A 19,164-nucleotide genomic window follows, 5' to 3' on the forward strand; every position below is an offset into this window, starting at 1 on the left:
GGTTTTGATATAAACACATATATCTAGACAGCAAAAGCTAAGGGAGAGGTTTTCAGTGCATCCATTTTCTTTGAATTTTTTCCTATTCTCAGCATATGGAAGGTGGGTCCATAAGCACTCTGAACCCAGTGACACATATGTGTTTATCGATATTGTTGGATACAGCCAGCTGTAGTTCATTCTTATGGCTGAGCTTTGGGATATCTACTATGGACAGGTCTGTAGTATGCTTAGTCTGGCCTATGCTCAATCCAGTCAGATGAAATAATAAATATTTGGGACTTTGCTAACCGGGGGGCTTTTCTACTCCAGAGAGCGTTAAGCTTAGGCTGATAATGTCTCTTAAGAGCTTACAATTTCACTGATGTGTCTGGACTTGAGAGGAGATTTTTGTAAAACTGACATTATACACATATCCTCCGCATCTGATTCTCATCTTAGTTCTTCTGGTGCAAAGACTACACTGAAAGCATTTTGACAGCTTGTGTCAGAAAGTATGCTATCACTAGCAATGCTTTAACTTAGTGAATGTTTGCTTTGATTCTGTGAATCATGAAACTCATTCTTTAAAATTAAAAAAATAGTGAACTCTGCATTTAATCCAAGTCTTGTTGCGAAGTTAAGCTTCAAAGCTTCAATACTGCTGAAAGTTTGCAGTGGAAATCCATGGGAGGTAACAACAGAAAGACATGAGTGGTTGGATAGATCATCAATACTATCATTTTACTGGTTAGCAAAGAAGCATCTTATCAGTGTAATTGTATTAATAAATTACAAATCTGCAGTACCCTTTGTACAGGTAATCAGTAGGCATTGTAAAACATAGTATTATTTCCTGTCTAAGTTCATAAATGTGTTTTCATAATTTCTTTTAACAGCTACAGGAGTTTTGTTTCCGAAGATGCAGGCCCAAACACACTGATTGCTACAGTTAATGCTGTTGACCCTGATGGAGATGGTGTGACATATGATATTCTGTCTGGGAATCAAAAAGGAAACTTTGTTATTGACCCTAAGAAAGGTAATAATATAATAGGTCTTTGCTGCTGCAGTCAAAATGTTGATTCTGGTGTGATGCAGCTTGAAGTCGGCTTTCATTAGGTAGCAATTATAAAAACTGAATAGCATATGTTATTTTTGAAGCTACTACTAATCTAATGGCGTGGCAGTTGGCACGGAAGGGAGCGCAGGAAATGTGTAGTGACCTTACCAGCTCAAGAGATGAGTTCAATTGGTGGTCGTCTCCCTCTCGAAAGGAGCTTAACTACTATGGTATCCACCCAATGCAAAGCCATGTCCTTTGCACTTGGCAGAATGGATGTGGCAACTCAGACTGTGGTCCCATGAAAACATATAGCCATCCAGGTCTGGGGCTGCAGGGAGTGCCAGAGCCCTTTGCTGGTAAGAGATGGCAGCAGTGAGAAGAGTGGTGTGAAGTGTGACTACATGGATGATGTGCTCAGGCTGGTGGCAGAACTACGAGAGGAAGTAGAAAGGTTAAGGAGCGTCAGGAAGTCAGAGAAAGAGATAGACTGGTGGAACCATGCTCTGCCCTCACTGAGACAGAAACGGGAACAACCACCAGAGAAAAAAACAAGATCAAGGAGATCCTGTATCCTCCCACCACCAGGATGAAGGCAGTAGCTTGAAGTAGAGGAGCAAATGGAGGCAAGTCCATGGCTTGGGCCCTTAGTCTGTTGCTCTGAGATGTGCTGGGTACACTGCAGCACACTTGAAGTCTTACAGACATGAACCAGGGACTCCTGAGGTAATAGGAGCCAAGAGGGAAACACCAGTGAAATACCTCAAAGGAGTTAAGGGGTGTTCCTGTAAGAAGGTGACACTGCTGACAGCCCTGCTGAAGTGCCTCTACACCAATGCATGCAGCATGGACAACAAACAGGAGGAGGTGGAAGCCACTGCGCTGCTAGAAAGCTACGACCTAGTTGCCATTACTGAAACTTGATGGGACAAATCCCATGACTAGAGTGTGGCTATTGATGGCTACAAGCTGTTCAGAAGGGACAGGTGAGGAAGGAGGCATGAAGGCATTGGCCTCTAAATCAAGAAATGGATAGCATGTGAAGAGCTGTGTCTGAAGAATAACCATGAGTGGGTGAAAGCTTATGGGTAAGAATTACAGACCAAGGCAACAAAGGGAGCCTTGTGGTTGGTGTCTACCACAGGCCGCCTGATCAAGGGGAGCCTATTGATGAAGCTGCCTTACTCCAGCTACAGGAGGCATCACACTCCTGTGAGAGGCCAGCACAGGAGGTTCTTGTCCTTCTGGGGGACATCAGCCACCCCGACATCTGCTGGAAAAGCAACACAGTGAGCTGTACGTAATCCCAGGAAGTCCTGGAGTGCATTGAGGATAACTTCTTAAGCCAGGTTGCTTAGAGAGGTGGTAGATGCCCTGTCCCTGGAAACATTCAAGGCTCTGAGCAACCTAATCTAGTTGAAGACGTTCCTGCTCGTTGCAGGAGGGGTTGAACTAGGTGACCTTTAAAGGTTCCTTCCAACCCAAACTATTCTATGGCTCTAATTTAAAAAAATGCAGGAAAAAGATGCAATTGTTCTGGACTCTTATAATGTTAAAAAAATTATATCATTTTCCTAAAAGATTTCTATAATTGACCTGTCTTACTTGTTTGTTTGCTTTCAGTCAGTAACTTCATAGTAGAGAGCATTATTATAGGTTACAGGTAACTTAATAGAGAACATTATTATTGATAACAGTGTGATATTCCAAAGTGTTAAACAAGGATTGGAGTAAATTTGAATCTAGGAAACTGTTTTCAAATTTGCAGGAAGAAGGGGCTATTCTGCAGGGTAAGGTGAAATGGGAGTCAAGGGTGACAGCAAGGCAGGCAGGGGCAAGGATCTCACAGCCTCAGACCATCCTGAGCAAGAATGACCTGAGATGCAAACCTGGTTCACCCAACAAGCCAGTGGTCACCAGAGAGGTCTGCTTTGATGGGCAGGTCTCAGGTCAGGCTGGGAAGCCAAGTCGGCAAGACAGTGTCAGGGTTAGCAATGTACATGGCCAGGTACAGCACACCCCCAGGGGATTAAGCGCAGCCCCCAGGACATGGGGCAGAGGCCACTGACAAGGCTTGTGACAACTAACTGTCTGATCTAGGGTTAGCCAGCTGCATGGTGTTGGAGCTGGCCTGAACATGGGCAGCCAAACCCAGGGAGCAGGAGGAAGAGTTTGCAAGGGCTGTTGGTGCATTCAAAGCTTGATATCCACCTGCTGCAATTAGCCAAAGACACTATTAGTAATCAAATGGCCACGTGAGGAGAAAAAGCAATAGGATGAAAGTTCTGACTGGAATAGTTTTCTTTGTGCAACTTTTTCGGTAACTCATTTTTTAACTGGCTTAAAGTGGACATTTGTGGTTTTAGATGAGGCTTTTTTTCCCCGTGCTTATGTCTATGTCCTAATTATGCATGTGTGAGCAACCACTTCCTAGCTGAGTTTGCTTGTGTTGTACTGACGCAAAATGATGCCTTTGTAGGCAAGTGTATGTTTCATTTAAGGACAAAGCCATTTATGTGAGCAGTGTTATTTACTCAAGAATACTGAGAAAAAAAGTAGTGTGGAGAATACTTCACAGTTTAAGTCATTTGTTCTGAGATACCAGTTTTTACATCTTTTTAAATTCTTTTCAGCAGTCACATATTTTTAAAGCCCCAAAGGAAAAAATCCCACAACACTGGTGTCCTCATTTAAATAAAAAAATAAAAAAAAAATTGCACAAGCACACGTCATCTTGGTCTGGCATATCCCTTTAAATTAATAGGATTTATTTGCTGGTCATTGCTTGAAAAAACAAAAGAGGATGTTTTGAGACAGAAACAGGCAACCAAATTGAAATCCCATTGAAGGATTGAAGTACCTTAATTAACTTCAGTTAAACAACTTTCTATTTAACCTATTTTGAACTGCAATCAAAATCTGAACTTGTATTTTTCAAAGCACAAGCACATTGAATATATAGGAAGGAGTAAGCCACCCTAAGTTTTTCCTTCTCTTTATTTCATAGAGTTCTTCTTAATTTCAATGCAAAACATGTTTTTGCAATATTAATGTTAAATTCTGTAATGTTCCCAAAAATATGGTCTGCAGGTAACTTGCAAGTGTTGAAGCATGAACATGAATTTCTTGAGAGTTCCTTTTGTCCTTTCTGACTTAAAAATAAGAGTTGTATGTTCCAGAGTTAAATTTCTAAAGGTACTTCGGCACCTGAAGAGGAACAATTGTTTTAAAAGTGTCTAATTGCCACAAGGGTAGTATATGTGATGCTTCTGAAAATCTTTAAAGTGCTCAAAGAATCTTAACGTTTGATTGATAGTTTTAATATAGATAATCATGTATATGTACTTTTATACTTTTTTACCAATTAATTTTTATAGTCTTTGACACTTACTTTTAGAAACATTAGGATTTTGTTTTTCAAAACACTTTTGGGCTTTTGCTGCTTAATAAACCAATAAAGGTTGATACAGTGGCTTGCAGCATTTTCTTTTCAGATATGATGTCAGGGGAATAGTCTGTACCTCCTTGTCGCAGAAATGCCAACGTAAAGAGGAGATGTGTCAAAAATAAGTGCTTCAGCTCAAACAATACATTTGCAAGCAAATTGAGTGGCACTGATGCTGTGACAATCCTCTGCTGTAATGACAATTGCTATTATGCCTGATGAATAACAGAGGTGATTGATGGATAATGGGGCAAAAGAATGACAGCTTCTTACTGCATGGTCTCAGATAGCTGTAGTCTCTTTTCCTTTTGTGGCAAATCTTTCATACATCTTCCTCTGACAGTGCCTTTGTGTCCCATCCAGCAGGGTGTATCATTTGGGTGACTTGGGAGAGCAGCAAAATACAGGTTTCTGAAGAGATGCCTATATAACTAAATGCTGCTATGAAGCAGGAAGGTAAACTTGTACTACTTTCAGTTGAGTTAGCATTGGTAGCTACAGCAGTAGACATGGTGACACATGCTTCATCGCACTAACGATACAGGAACATAGCCAGGCTTGGTGGTGGGGCTGGTGCAGGTTAAACAGAAGTCTGCCATGATATTTCTCTGGATTTTTTGTTTTGTTTTGTTTTGTTTTTCTGCAGCAGATAGACTAGAGCTAGTATGTGCAGGTCAGCTGAGTTGTAGCTGTTGTCTTACTTAGCTCTGTAGGCACACCTGCAGGCAAACCTGTTGTGCTATCTTAATTTTGTTTTAATATCAGACTGCATTAAAAATACTATAGTTAATTAAAGTCTAGCAGCCTTGTGGTTTGTTGTCGTGCTTACTAGTGAGAAGAATAACAGTAATTTGTTAATGTAATAAAACAAATAAAATCCCACAACCTATTGTTGTTTTTACAGGGCTAGTTAGACTTCGTTCAAGTCCATTTCCTAAGCTGCAGGGGACAGAGTATGTACTTAATGTCACGGCTACTGATGATAACGCATCTGGAGGGCCCCATTCTCTTACAAGTACTGCCCAAGTTGTTGTGAAAATTGATGATGTCAACAATAACAAACCTGTCTTTCAGAAGGTAAATATATGAGGCCATTTGTATTAGATACTGTGGTAAATGTTTAAGACTGTGTTGTCACTGCAAGTGGTGCAGCAGATGAGCTATTCAGGAAGTGGTCTGCTTTCATCTCTCTTTGGGTCCTGATGCTGCTGTTCTCTCCATGTTTTCCATTCCTCTCCTAGGACTTGCAGGGTTGTTCTCTTGTGTCAGATCAGCTCCTGTGAGCTCTGTCTCTTCCCTGACCAACATCTCATCTCTGGCATTTTAGGAGATAAGGTTGAATGAATAACTCTTGGAGGTTCATTGTGACAGATGTGAGAAGGAATCGATAGGTATAGCTATCTATGCAGTGGGCTTGTTCCATGATATTCTAAAATACCTCTCTAAATCAAGTAGGCTTCTTTTGATGGTTATATGTCTGGAACTGATGAAAGACAGAACAATGAAAGTGTTTTAGCTTAATTTGTAAAGTACTGTAAAAAATAAATGCTTGAAGATGTTTTCAGAATGTTAGTTCATATTAAAGATCTATTATCTAAAAATTTCAAGTTTGATGCTGATGGCTAAAATGTTGATGGATAATGTTGCATATTTTCAAAAGTCAGTGACTATTCATGTTGGTCTTGGAAATTCTTTGTAATCTGTCCTTGACAAAATTACTTTGTGTAGAAATCTTTTTTATAAGATTTTTGCTAATATAGAAAAATATTTGCAGTTGGAAGTATTGCAACTGTAACTTTTTCATTAGTTGGAGACGCTCAGTGGCCTCATGTTGTGTGGTGTTTGTATAACAGCAAAATAGCAAGTGAAGTCTGTAAATTAATCATGGCACAGATAAAACATTAACATCAGTGCATGTGAAAGGAATTGTAGCTAAATCTTTTTTTTTTTCTTTTTTTCTCCCTCTAGTATATCTTTAAATCAAATGCCACAGTAAGTCCTTGATTTTTCTTTTTTTTTCCCTCCCCTCTCTTAGTGTCAGTATTATCGGGAACATGCTTCTGTATTGGAAAACCAGCCTTCAGGGACAGTAGTACTGCAGGTTGAAGCCACTGATGCTGACGAAGGAGCCAATGGTATAGTGAAATATGGCTTGATGCACAGAGGAGGTGTCCTACCAGCATTTAGCATTCATCCTGACACAGGTAAAGCAAGTATCAGAACTAATACTGGAATATAGAAACCACTTTGTTATGCTAATGGAAAAAAAGCTTAAATAAAATCTGAATTTGTGCTTTTTCATTGAGTTTTTTGTTAGCAGGCAAAATATAAACTGTATTAACTACATGAAGAAATATTCTCCTTTAATTTTGTACGTGTGCAATACTAAACTAGAACTGATGTTTTCCCTGAGATGTGGAAGTTCTTCTGTGTGAAATAACTTTTGTGTCTTTATATCTAGATTTAAAAAAAACACCACGTTTTAAGTGCACATTATCTTGCAACATTGCTAATGGCATATAAATGATTTATTCAAATGATGGTAACCTTAAAAACAACAAAGAGGCGAAGTCTTGGAAGGCCAAAACTAAATTCAGGCTGAACTTCTGGAGGAGAAAAGACATGGAACGTGCCTTTGCCCTGTATTTACTGGCCTTCAAAAGAAATATTTTTTTATACACTCATTCTCTTAAAGTTAGTTTGGGGCTTACCTCCATTTCCTAAATTTAAGTCCAAGGTGTGTAGATGTAAGTGTGTATGAAGTTCATATCTGCCTGAGCAGTACCATTTAAGCTGAAATTGTTAAATCTTGTGATTGGATCCTTGAACTTGAAATTCACATTATAGGTGTATTTAGCTGTTGCATTGTATTTCAATGTATTGGCAGACAAATAAACATCTAAATGCAGAATATTGTCAAACGCATAGTATTTTAACTCTCTGGTATTTAATTTGTTTTCAGGAGTTCTGACAACTGTTCAGGTATTTGATCGAGAAAAACAGAGGGAATATCCTATCACTGTGACAGCAACAGATCAGGCAGCGGAACCGCTCATTGGAATATGTCAGATAAATATTATCATCCTGGACCAAAATGACAACGATCCCAGATTTGAAAACACCCGCTATGAATGTAATTGAGAGTCATTGGATAGAGTTTCGGTGCCCTGAGTGTGAGCTTACCTGATGTCTAAGATTTTTGGGTTTTGTCTTTCTTGGCAGTAGATCTTGTGACCAACTAGGTGATTGCAGCTAGAGACGCACTTACCTTAATTAATTGCAGAATTGTTATTCTGTGTAATGCTCAATGTAACAAGTACAGTCTTGACTTGTAGGCCTTCCTGAGTGTTGTTACAGGAAAATTCCTTGAAACAATAGCCGTGTCAGTATCTTTCCTCACCTGAGTAGAGCAAGCCTCTGTGGCGCTTCACAGAGATGTGAAAGTTGTAATAAGCATGTGAGTGTACTGTGCTGAGCACTAGCTGTATCCTTTGTTTTCTGATTAATAGATTTTTGTCATAACTTTTTATTACATACTTTTCCCCATTTGAATTTCATCTTCTGCATTGTTTGTTGTTTTACCTTTCCTTCTTGGTTCTACAAAAACCCCTTCCTGTTTATGGATAAACACCCAGAGGCATGTATAATATTAATAAAAAAAGGAAGACTGATAATTCTCAGTTGTACCAAAACCTAGAAAGTAGTTTCTGACAATGTGACCCTTTTCTTCTGGTTTTATGCAAGGAATTAAAATTCCATTTATGTATATTTCATACAGAGCAATTAGTCCCTTAGTAAAAATACAAGATGGAAGAAAAAGTAGTATCTTATTAGAAATGAGAATTACAGGTTATGAATATGATAATACAAAGTTCAAGTGTGATCTATAGCTCTGGAGTGATACCAGCTCTTTAAAATATTCAGTTTGATTTTTATGGCCATTGTTCCAAGGAATATAAAGTTATAGCTTCCATACATTATTACTTTAGTATTTCTTCATTTCTTAGTAAGGTGTTCATGGTACTTTAGTGAATTAATGATCAGTTTGAAATATCCTTTCCTTACATTAGATTTCCTAAGAGAGGATACAAGAGTTGGGACCAGCTTTCTTCGTGTTGCAGCCCATGATGATGATTACAGCTCAAATGCTGCCATTACATATTCGATAGCAAGTGAAGAACCAAATTATTTACAAATTAATCCTACCACAGGCTGGGTGTTTGTGAACCAACCCATATCTCAGGTATGGCACTTGCTTTCCTTTTTAAGCTGGCTATCTCAATACAACCTAGGAGGGACTAAGGTCATGAGTTTGTCCTTACCTCCATGTTACTCCTTCACATTGAAGGATCAATACGTCATGTTTAAATTAAACATGAGTCGAAGGCTTTTAGCAGATGAGTTTGTTGGCTGTGAATTGCATGTAAGCAAGCCCTGCTTTCAGCTGGAGAGTAGCCGCTGACAGCACTGCCCCTCAGCACTCTAAGTAACTGACAGACAAAACTTTGGTGAAGGTGTATCCTTTTAATATATTTTCTTTATTGAATCTAAGAACCCTAACAAAAACTGTTGAAAGGTAAGCTTAAGAAATCAGGGACTCCACCAAGTGGAATTTTTTTGGTTTTGTTTTAAACTTTGTGTGAAATTTGCTGAGATTTATTGAGACAAATAGCAACATTTTCCAATAATCTTAAGTAAAGCAAATAACAACCTTGCACCTACTTCCTATTCTGAGCTCAGTATTGTGCAGTTGTGGATGCTTTCCTTCTATGCAGGTCTTCTTAAGTGTGCTTTTAATTTTATGTATTCATTTATTTTTTGGGGGGAAAAAAAAAGCTCATCAGAGCCCTGATCAAAATCCTCTGTAACAAAATCTTTTTCACTGTTCAGAGGTCATCCATAATTCGAGAGATTATTGCTACAGATGGGGGTAATAGAAGCAGTAAAGTTGAACTTGCAGTAACTATTACCAGTGCCAAAAACCAGCCTCCACAGTGGGAAAGAGACAGCTATGAAGTTGTTATTCCAGAGAATACTACACGAGATGCATCAGTTTTGGTAAGGTTGGGACAAGCTCGTTTATCTGTCTATAGCTCTAAGCTCTTCATAACTGAACATTGCTTATTTGCTTAAATATAGTGAGCTTTTATAACAGTTTTGTGTATCGTACAGACCAATGATCTGTTGTCAGTTTTCTTAGAAACACTAATGGTAACCAGCATTTTTGCTCCTATTTATATGTGTACAACCACCGGTTAATTTCTTTCCCATTTGGATAACACTATAGGTGTTCCAAGTTTTTGACTGCTGCTGCATTACTTGAGGTGATTATTGGGCTTAAAGTACTTAGAGTTGTTCAGTTCAATTGCGTGGAATGAGTAATCCAAACAGCTTTATGAAGTAACTCTAAAATACGTATATTTAGGATGAAAGAGTGAGTAACCAAACATATAATGACTGGTAACCTTTGGCTGCAGCTGTTTGTGGCCTAGAGATGCATCAGGCAGGGTTAAGATTTGGTATCGAGAAGTTCTTGTCCTAGTGTTTTCAGTTGAGAGCTGAAGATCTGTGAGAGTCAATACACAAAAGCTTTTAGAAATGTTGCTGTACTTATATAAGTGTTGATTACGCAAACTTTTTGAACTGTGCAGACAATCAAAGCAACATCTCCCTTCGGTGATCCCCGTGTGACTTACAGCCTGGAAGAGGGACTTGTTCCGGAGACCAACATGCCAGTTCGTTTTTACCTGACTCCAAACAGACATGATGGTTCTGCTTCAATCCTGGTAGCTGAGCCGCTAGATTATGAAACAACAAAGAGCTTTCTGCTGAGGGTTCGAGCACAGAATGTTGCTGCAGTTCCTCTGGCAGCATTTGCTATGGTCTATATTAATGTAACAGGTGTGTAAGCTGTTCAGAGACGTTATAGTATAATTGTAGTACTTTTTTTTCTTTAAAGCTTAATAATTTTCTCTTTATGTGGTCTTTTTGATGTTTTAGATGTCAATGACAATGTCCCATTCTTTACTTCATCTATTTATGAAGCCTCAGTAACAGAGGGAGCTGGTGTTGGGACGTTTGTCGTTCAGGTCTCCGCCACTGACCTTGACCTTGGTCAGAATGGTGAGGTAAGCAAGTGGGGGCCTACATCTTCAGTGATGAAAGGTATGGAATAACTTCTGTGTGAACAATGGCTAAATGGACTAGAAGTCTTCAACCTAGAAAAAGGATGACTAATAGGGAAGCATGATATGAAATATAGTAGTTAATGACATGTTTCTCTGTGTTGCTTTGTGAAAAAAGCAACTAAAACTAGTAGGTGTGAGACTGAAAACAAAGAATAAATATTTATACAGCCTGCAGTTCAGATGAAAAACTTGCTATAGAATGCTCTGGTTTGGAAAGGTCTACATAGACCTACAATGTGATTGGATAAATTAACGGAAGAAAAAATGAGTTAAAAGCTTCTGTGAGTTGTAAATCACTGGGGACACTGAAAACTGAATCCTTAAGTAACATGTCAAGTTAGCACCAAAAGTGTAAGTATTCATTACTGATTTTAAAAATCGAAAGTAGACATTTCCCTAGAACAAGAGTGCAAGCTGAAGTCAAGTGCAACAAAACATATACGTAATAGAGACTAGAACGTGGTCCATGATACTGAGCAAGTTCAAATTCAGCTTACCGGTGGCTATTATATTAGTATCTGCGATCTTTAGCTGAGTTTGAGTGCTGTTGCACAGGCACTGTGCGTGGACTAGAGAACATGAACTAGAGAAATCAGGAACTGATTAGACAAGACAAATTTATTTCCATTTACACATTGGCAGTCAATATGCAAGGAAGTTACCTGACTTTAAACTAGATTGCTCAAACTGGCAGTTTTACCCAGTCTCAGTCCTTGTCAAGTTCTCAAACACAAGACTGTTCTCTTTAAGCACTTAATTAGTTGTGAACTGTCCAACAAAAAGAATGTCTAGATTAACAACTTCTTTTTAATCCTTCAGATAACTTACTCCATGTTACATGACAGTGGCAGAGACTACACATATTTTCGCTTGGACTCACAGACAGGCTCAATATACACTGCTTCAGTGTTTGATAGAGAGGAGAAGGGGTCCTATCTTCTAGAAGTCAAGTCAGTAGATGGCTCTGAATCAGCTCGACCTGGAAAACATGGGAAGCCAAACTCTGGTAAGAGTCAGATGTCTGTAACAAGCATGATTTTACCTGGATTTATCTCTGAAAACAGAAGCTCTGAAATGCAAGATTAAATGTTAATTTCCTTTTTTTCAAGTGTACTTGTGAAAGAGTGTCTGTTGTTTTGTTTTTGTTTTTTTGCTGTTTATCTGTGCAACAGTTGTGTCAGAGCTAGAAGAGATATTTTATGTGACGATCAGCCAAGTTTTTTGTTCTGAAATTAAAAGAAAACTAGGACTTCATAGTTAGAGTTTAGAGAGTAATTCCTAGCTAGCGAAGATGCACCTATTATCTGTAGGATGCAGGTCTTTGAGTAGCGGAGGTGTTTCTCAAAGCACTGCATGTGGTACTGTATTCAGTCAAAAGTAATTATGAAGTATGAAGCAGGAAAGTTCAAGATAGAAAATCTCATTTTCAATTGACGGCTGTGCTTAAATAAAGAATTAAAATTTGGCTTTTGTGGCTTCAGGAGAAAAAGTTATGACTAAAAACTGTACAATTGCCATATTAGGCATCAGTTATTCACATATTATCTGTTTAAACAAATTGAATGCGACATTCATTTGATATCCAAGTGCTTTTGAGTAATGTTGGTATATGTATTGTCCACAACCCTAAGGGTTTGTTCCTGTATTGTCTGCATGTTCTTCTTCATTTAATGTGCAGCTAGACAGTTTAAGGAATTGTAGCTGACAGAAGTGGCACAGCTGAGTATTTTAATCTCTTGTTTCTTGTCTCTCTAGACACAGCCTACGTGCGCATTTTTATCAGCGATGTGAATGATAACAAGCCTGTCTTCACTCAAAGTGTCTATGAAGTAAATGTGGATGAAGACCAGGATGTGGGCTCGACTATCATTACAGTCAGTGCTAATGATGAAGACGAAGGTGAAGTATTGGAATTCCCCATAGCTGTGTCTGAAATATTAATGAGTTAATTTCAGCACACCAAGACATATTTAGTGGTGTTAGAAAAGAAAATGTCTTTTTGTCTCTAGATTTTAAAAATTCTGTAAGTGTGAACTGATTGGACATGAACATTAGTTCATAATGGAGCTGTGAGGCCTAAATCAAATAACTTATTTTAGGAGGCAATGCATTAATGTGGGATGATGGGGAATAATTTCTGTGCCAGCAAACACAAATTTATTATAGATTATTTCATTTTCTTACAAATGGGCACCAATAAAAATGTCCTGGTTAACTAGAATGAATCAGACTTGATTTCAGTGAGATTCATTTGCTTTCTCTATGGACAGTATAGTTGTATTGTTCTGTCTTTTTTTTGGGTACACATTCTCATATTTGAAACTGGACTTCCTAAATGCATATGATGAGTCTTAGCTATATTGCTTTACCTACAGATCAGTCAGGAATTCAGCCATAAGTCGGGTAAAATTAAGTACATAACCAGTGCTCATAAATGAGGGAGGGAACGGTACAGACTTCCATCTTTTGGCCATGGTCCACTATTAATTTGACTTTGTTGTATGGCGAAACCACACTTTTGTTGCCCAAGTCCCAAAAGACCATTCTGTCAGCATGTCTGTGAAGTGCAAGTACATTCTGGTTGCATTTGATTCCCAACCCACTCAAGGAGGTTGATGCAAATGTGGCTAATTTGTACTGAAGAAGGATTTACCTACTCAAGGAACTTTTAGTTTATTACGTAGGCTGCCTGTAAATCTACTCTATAGTGTTGGATCAGGAGACCTGATGAGGTGGATACACTTCATTTCTGTCTTCTTAATAAAGTAAATGATCAAAGATGTAGCTATGAAAGAAGGGAAGAAGAGAAGAACGGTAATGTGAAGGTAGAGCTTGCAGAAAGGGTAAAAGGTTTTTACTTTTCTAAAACCATCAGCAAATTAGTACTGCATCTGGAATTTTGCAAAGTTCTGTTAGGACTATCTCCTGTGGCTTGATACTGTCGTGGTTTAGCCTCAGATGGCAACAAAGAACCACGTGCCGCTCGCACGTGCCTTCCTAATACAGAAAGGATCGTAAGAAAAGGCAAGACTCTTGGGTTGGGACAAAGGCAGTTTAACAGAACAGCAAAGGGAACAGGCAAACAACAACAACACGGATAGGGGAATATACAAACGCGATTACGGAACCGCCGCTCCCTGCCGCTCGCCGACCGGCCGGACCCGGGACGCCCCAGCCCGCTTTTAAGCAGCAACTTCCTGCCCCCTCCCCCGGCAGCTCAGGGTGGGCGTGGCTCACATGGCATGGAATACCAGGAAAAGTTAACCCTATCCCCACCAGAACCAGGACAGATACATAATTATCCTGTTTGTTGATAATGTCTGCATAAATGAATGCGAGTGCAGAATGGTTCTATGGTATGAAGTACTTATGATAACTCATTCTTACATGCTGGATATTAGCAAATAAAAATTTGGTTTTTGGTCCCATAACCTTGGCCAGTCATATTGACCCTTCAGTGAATTTGAGGGATCATAATTAAAAGCAGAATTAATACTTCATTGCAAAGACACGTTTTATAATTAGATGCAAATTACAATTGGATGTACCAGAATTGAGAATGCAGCTATGTCAGGTTACTTATCAGCATATTTTAAAACACCACAAAACTATAATACCAAAAATCTGTTATTGTATGATTTGTACTTCATCTTAACATCCCATGTTTTAATCTACTTCAAGAAATGTGTGTTTTCTGACACTGTTGGTAATTGACAGGAACAAATGCTAAATTACGGTACCAGATCACAGCTGGAAACACAGGAGGAGTACTTGATGTAGAACCAGAAACAGGAGCTATTTTTATTGCCCAACCACTGGATTATGAAGAAACAAAAATGTATGAGATTCACTTGTTGGCCTCTGATGGGAAATGGGAAGATTATGCAGTTATCATCATCAATGTCATGAATAAAAATGATGAGACTCCAGTTTTCTCTATCAATGAATACTATGGAAGTATAATTGAGGAACTTGATGGGTTACCAGTCTTTGTACTTCAGGTAGTGTATGCAGTTTTAGAGATTATAATATATCAATGAAAGAGCACAGATTACTCTGGTACAATAATGTTAATAATAATCCAGCACAGATATATTTACGAAATTTAGTTTTACTGAGTTTTGTTGTCAGTGGAAGAAGAGAAATAGACTTCTATGGAATAGTAATTACAAAGATAGTAAGTAGGATAAGCAGGATGGATCATTTGTGATCCTAAAAAGCAAATCATTAACATTTTAAAGTAGGTATCAGAGTAGCATAATAGAATACCTCTAAAAATATGAAAAAAAAAATTTAGTATTACAATATTTACATTGTTATTGTAGTGCAAAGCGTATTTATCTACACTGAATTGTCCCTCAGCCACCTTTCATTTGACATTCATTTTGCATGCATGTATTAAGAGCATGTCATATACTTTTGCTTGGACTCCTTTAGACTGTAGCAGCATATGGGATATAATGCCATAATTGTGTATTTTATAATTTCTATGTTTTTGTTTTCAAAACTTTTTTAGGTTATGGCAAATGATCCTGATAGTAATGTGGATGGAGATTTGAGATACTCATTGCATGGGCATGGTGCAGCTGATATTTTCACGATAGATGAGAAAACGGGCAGCATTTACTCACATAAGATGCTGGATCGGGAAGAGAGAGCACTGTGGAGATTTGTTGTGTTGGCTACTGATGAAGGTGGAGAAGGACTTACAGGATTTGCTGATGTAATTATTAATGTGTGGGACATAAATGACAATGCACCCATGTTCATGTGCATGCCTGATGATTGCAACGGGAGTGTCTTTGAAAATTCTCCTGCAGACACATTAGTCATGGAAATGGGTGCAGTTGATCGTGATGATCCAAATGTAGGTCTTAATGCTGTCCTGACTTACAGGATAACAGAAAATGTAAAAAATGAGTTTGGTACTGACATGTTTAATATCAATCCCAATACTGGTACAATCCATGTAGCGGGGGGAATGCTAGACAGAGAAAGGACTGAAAATTATTTTCTTACTGTTGAAGCAAGAGATGGGGGAGGGCTAACAGGAACTGGCACTGCCACTATCTGGATTGCAGACGTCAATGATCACGTACCTAAGTTCACAAAAGAGATGTGGCAGGCGACAATTCCTGAAAACAGTGCCATCGACTCAGAAGTTCTGCAAGTGTGTGCTACAGATGCAGATGTTGGAGAAAATGCTGATTTAATATTCAGTATCATCGGGGGCGACCCAGATCAGAAGTTTTATATTGAGAATGACGAAGAATGGCAATGTGCCACTATTCGACTGAAAAAAAAATTGGATTTTGAGAATGCACATGAAAAGCAGTTTAATCTTACTATTTCAGTGGAAGATCTTGATTTTTCTAGTATTGCAGTGTGCCTGATTGAAGTTGAAGACTCAAATGACCACAGCCCAGTTTTCCTTTCTCAGTTTATTCAGACAAGCCCTTTCTTTGAAAACCAGCCTATAGGTACTACAGTAACCACAGTGAGAGCTACAGACAAGGATTCTGGTTTGAATGGGAACATTATGTATTCTATAAAGTCAGATTCAGATCCTATGAGGCAGTTTGTGGTTGACCAACACGGTCACGTGATTGTGGCAAATACACTGGATCGTGAAGTCATTCAAGAATATAGCTTAATTATACAAGCTTCAGATCAAGGGACACCAGCCCGCACTGGGAGTGTAACAGTTTTGATTAACTTGCTTGATGTTAATGACAATGGACCAAAGTTTGAGGCACCATACATGCCTGTAGTTTGGGAAAATATATTGAGGCCTGAAATAGTGTATATGAACCATACATCAAAACTGCTTCATGCATTTGATCCAGACAGTGAGGAAAATGGGCCGCCCTTTACATTTTCATTGCCACCAGATTATCAGAATTCTTTGGATTTTTCTCTTACTGATAACAGAAATAACACAGCAACTGTAACTGCCTTGAGGTCCTTTGACAGAGAAAAGCAGAAGGTCTTTCATCTGCCGATAGTTATAACAGATAGTGGGATTCCAGCTATGAGTTCTACAAACACCCTAACCATAACAATTGGTGATGAAAATGACAACTGCCATGAATCTGGCCATAAGGAAATCTATGTGTACAGTTACAAAGGTAAGTGCTATCTGGATATTATATCAGATTCATGAATATAGCACAGTTTTACACATAATTTCTCTCTTGTAGTTCCTAATTTGTTGTTTTTTGTTGTTTTTTTTTTTTAAATGGTTTACATATTTTGAAACAGAAACTTCAATTCTGTAAACTACTATATCAAGTGGAATGAGTAAAGTGTATTTGCAAAGCTCAGACGTTAGTGTGTAAAAGATCATCTATGAAAAAACTGTTAGCTGCAAACAAGTATATATTGCACTTGCAAAAAAGCAGTATTTTTATAAACCAATAAAATCTGTTTTCCATTCACTAGTTTTCACCTACACAGGGGAGAAGTTCTTTGTGTGTGCACACATGATTCAGAAAGTCTGATGCTGAGAGATCTGGACATGGCAGAACTGAAGCAACTTAGAGAAACAGAGGTTCATAGATGAGCCCTACACAGAATTGTAGACCAGTCGCACCCCTGCTGTGACAGCCACTGTTTGGCTGAGCAGGATAGAAATCTTGAAGAGGGAGGTTTTCTGCTGGCAGAAAGGATCTGAGAGAAAGCTGGGTTAGTGCTTTTTTAGGAGAAGAATAATCTGTGAGGTGCAATAAGTGGCTGCTTCCTACAACATGTAGACTTTGAACCAGAAAAAAAAAAAGATGCTTTTCTGGGTGTGTTGAAGTGGTGCACAGTCTCTAGTTCAAGAAATACCAGCAGGAGAGCTGCTCTGTGGTAGCAGCCACACTACTATGAGGTTTAACATTGTAGTGGGAGAGAACAGAGCCAATGTGTCCATTAAGTGAATGCTTTACGTTTTCTCATCAGAGTGGTTTAGCAGATGATGAACAGTTTAATAATATTTTCTAAAATTTGTCTTGAGTTTCTATTACTGTGTTTTTTTCCTGAAATTACCTGTAAAACTTGACCTTAAACTAGTCTTGGCGGCCCTTATTAAGCATGGTTTATTACGCCTTTCCCCAGATATTCCATTCCAGATAGACTTGGCTATATCTCAGTTATTATTGCAATAGTAGATTATCTGATAAATAATACAGAAAATTAATCTACAGAAGGTATTTTTGCAATGAGATATTTTTGCTAAATTCAGTACGCCTAAATTAGAAGAAGATGTGACCAGATCGTATCATAGAAATGAGAGAATGAAGTTTGTATGTTGGCTTGGCTCCAGAATTTGGACCTTAAAGATTTCCCACATTGCCGGATCTTGGCTATGGAATTCAAAGGTCTCCTTTCCTTGGAGTTGCTCCTTTTGCTATTTTAAAACAGGTGCTTGGATGTTCCACTTCTGTGACAGACCACAGGGGTCTAAAAAAAGGGACAAGAAACTGGCACAGCTTGGTGGCTTCTTGCCCATTTCCATTTCTCAGTCATGTCCCTCTCTCCCAGCTGCACTCCACAAGATGCTCTCCCTCTTCTGCTGGATTCCACTGGTGTACCATTTGAAATAGTAGAGAAGAAATGAAATGTTTGGGGATTAACTACTGATTTTTTTTTATTTTTTATTTTTTTAGTCTGAAAATTTTATATAGATTTTTATTTATGTATGATTCTGTTGTTTTGTGTTGTTTTCAGCTTTTCTTCTTTCATGTGACATCCATAGTGTATTCACCTTTCCAGAATTAGCAGAAATCATATGGCAGGCTATGCGTTATTTTAAGAATCTTGGATCATAACCATCACCAAATTGAGCAGGAATCTGAAAATAATAAATGCAGTAATGAATGCAGCAGAATATAAAGTGCACTGAAAAGCAAAAATTAAATGCAGATTTATTATAATTTATCTCAACAGGAAAATGGCCAACAACAGTGCTTGGGGAGGTGTTTGCACCAGATCAAGATGACTGGGACAATAAAACATTTCTCTCTGAAGGAAAACTGCTCAAGTGAGGATTGTATTTGTGTCAAAATGAGTAATATTTATGCTTCTGTAATTATTTTGCTCACCAGGTATTTCTCTGCGTTCAGGATGTGCATAAAGCTGGGGTTATTGAGCGTATTAAGGAATGTACCTTCTGAATGCTCCTTTTCTTTTTTACTTGGGTAACTAGATATTAAGAAATTAACGCATGAAATATTTTTTCCAAGGGAATGCAGGATCACACCATGATGTTGATTTTTAGTCAGATGTCATCATTAATTTATTCTAAAATGTGGATTCTGTATGATCTAATTATAAAATAGGAAGAGTTTTTTAATACTTGCCCTCAAATGTTAGAGTTGATGGAATACAAATCCCAAATTTAAAAGGGCAGAATGGAATAGTTTCATCAAAAGAGGAAGGGAAATTGGTGATCTCCACTGGTGGCTGAATTTACAATTGCATGCAAAACACACAACTCTTAGATTAGT

The 19,164-nt window shown here is 38.3% G+C and overlaps 1 protein-coding gene across 3 annotated transcripts in view; it reads left to right on the forward strand.

Moving 5' to 3' along the window:
* The window catches only part of LOC141741876 (neural-cadherin-like), an 84,575-nt gene that overhangs the window by 42,275 nt on the left and 23,136 nt on the right, over positions 1 to 19,164 (forward strand). For all 3 annotated transcript variants that reach the window (XM_074582994.1, XM_074582993.1, XM_074582992.1), the window contains 13 exons: positions 879 to 1,021; positions 5,392 to 5,564; positions 6,523 to 6,691; positions 7,450 to 7,620; positions 8,558 to 8,730; positions 9,378 to 9,545; positions 10,139 to 10,388; positions 10,488 to 10,615; positions 11,495 to 11,681; positions 12,431 to 12,574; positions 14,393 to 14,676; positions 15,192 to 16,803; positions 18,605 to 18,698. In XM_074582994.1, the coding sequence (XP_074439095.1) occupies positions 879 to 1,021; positions 5,392 to 5,564; positions 6,523 to 6,691; positions 7,450 to 7,620; positions 8,558 to 8,730; positions 9,378 to 9,545; positions 10,139 to 10,388; positions 10,488 to 10,615; positions 11,495 to 11,681; positions 12,431 to 12,574; positions 14,393 to 14,676; positions 15,192 to 16,803; positions 18,605 to 18,698 (3,696 nt within the window). The remainder of the gene's footprint in view (positions 1 to 878; positions 1,022 to 5,391; positions 5,565 to 6,522; positions 6,692 to 7,449; positions 7,621 to 8,557; positions 8,731 to 9,377; positions 9,546 to 10,138; positions 10,389 to 10,487; positions 10,616 to 11,494; positions 11,682 to 12,430; positions 12,575 to 14,392; positions 14,677 to 15,191; positions 16,804 to 18,604; positions 18,699 to 19,164) is intronic.

This window comes from Larus michahellis, chromosome 4, assembly GCF_964199755.1.
Source record: "Larus michahellis chromosome 4, bLarMic1.1, whole genome shotgun sequence".
NCBI classification, from domain to species: domain Eukaryota; kingdom Metazoa; phylum Chordata; class Aves; order Charadriiformes; family Laridae; genus Larus; species Larus michahellis.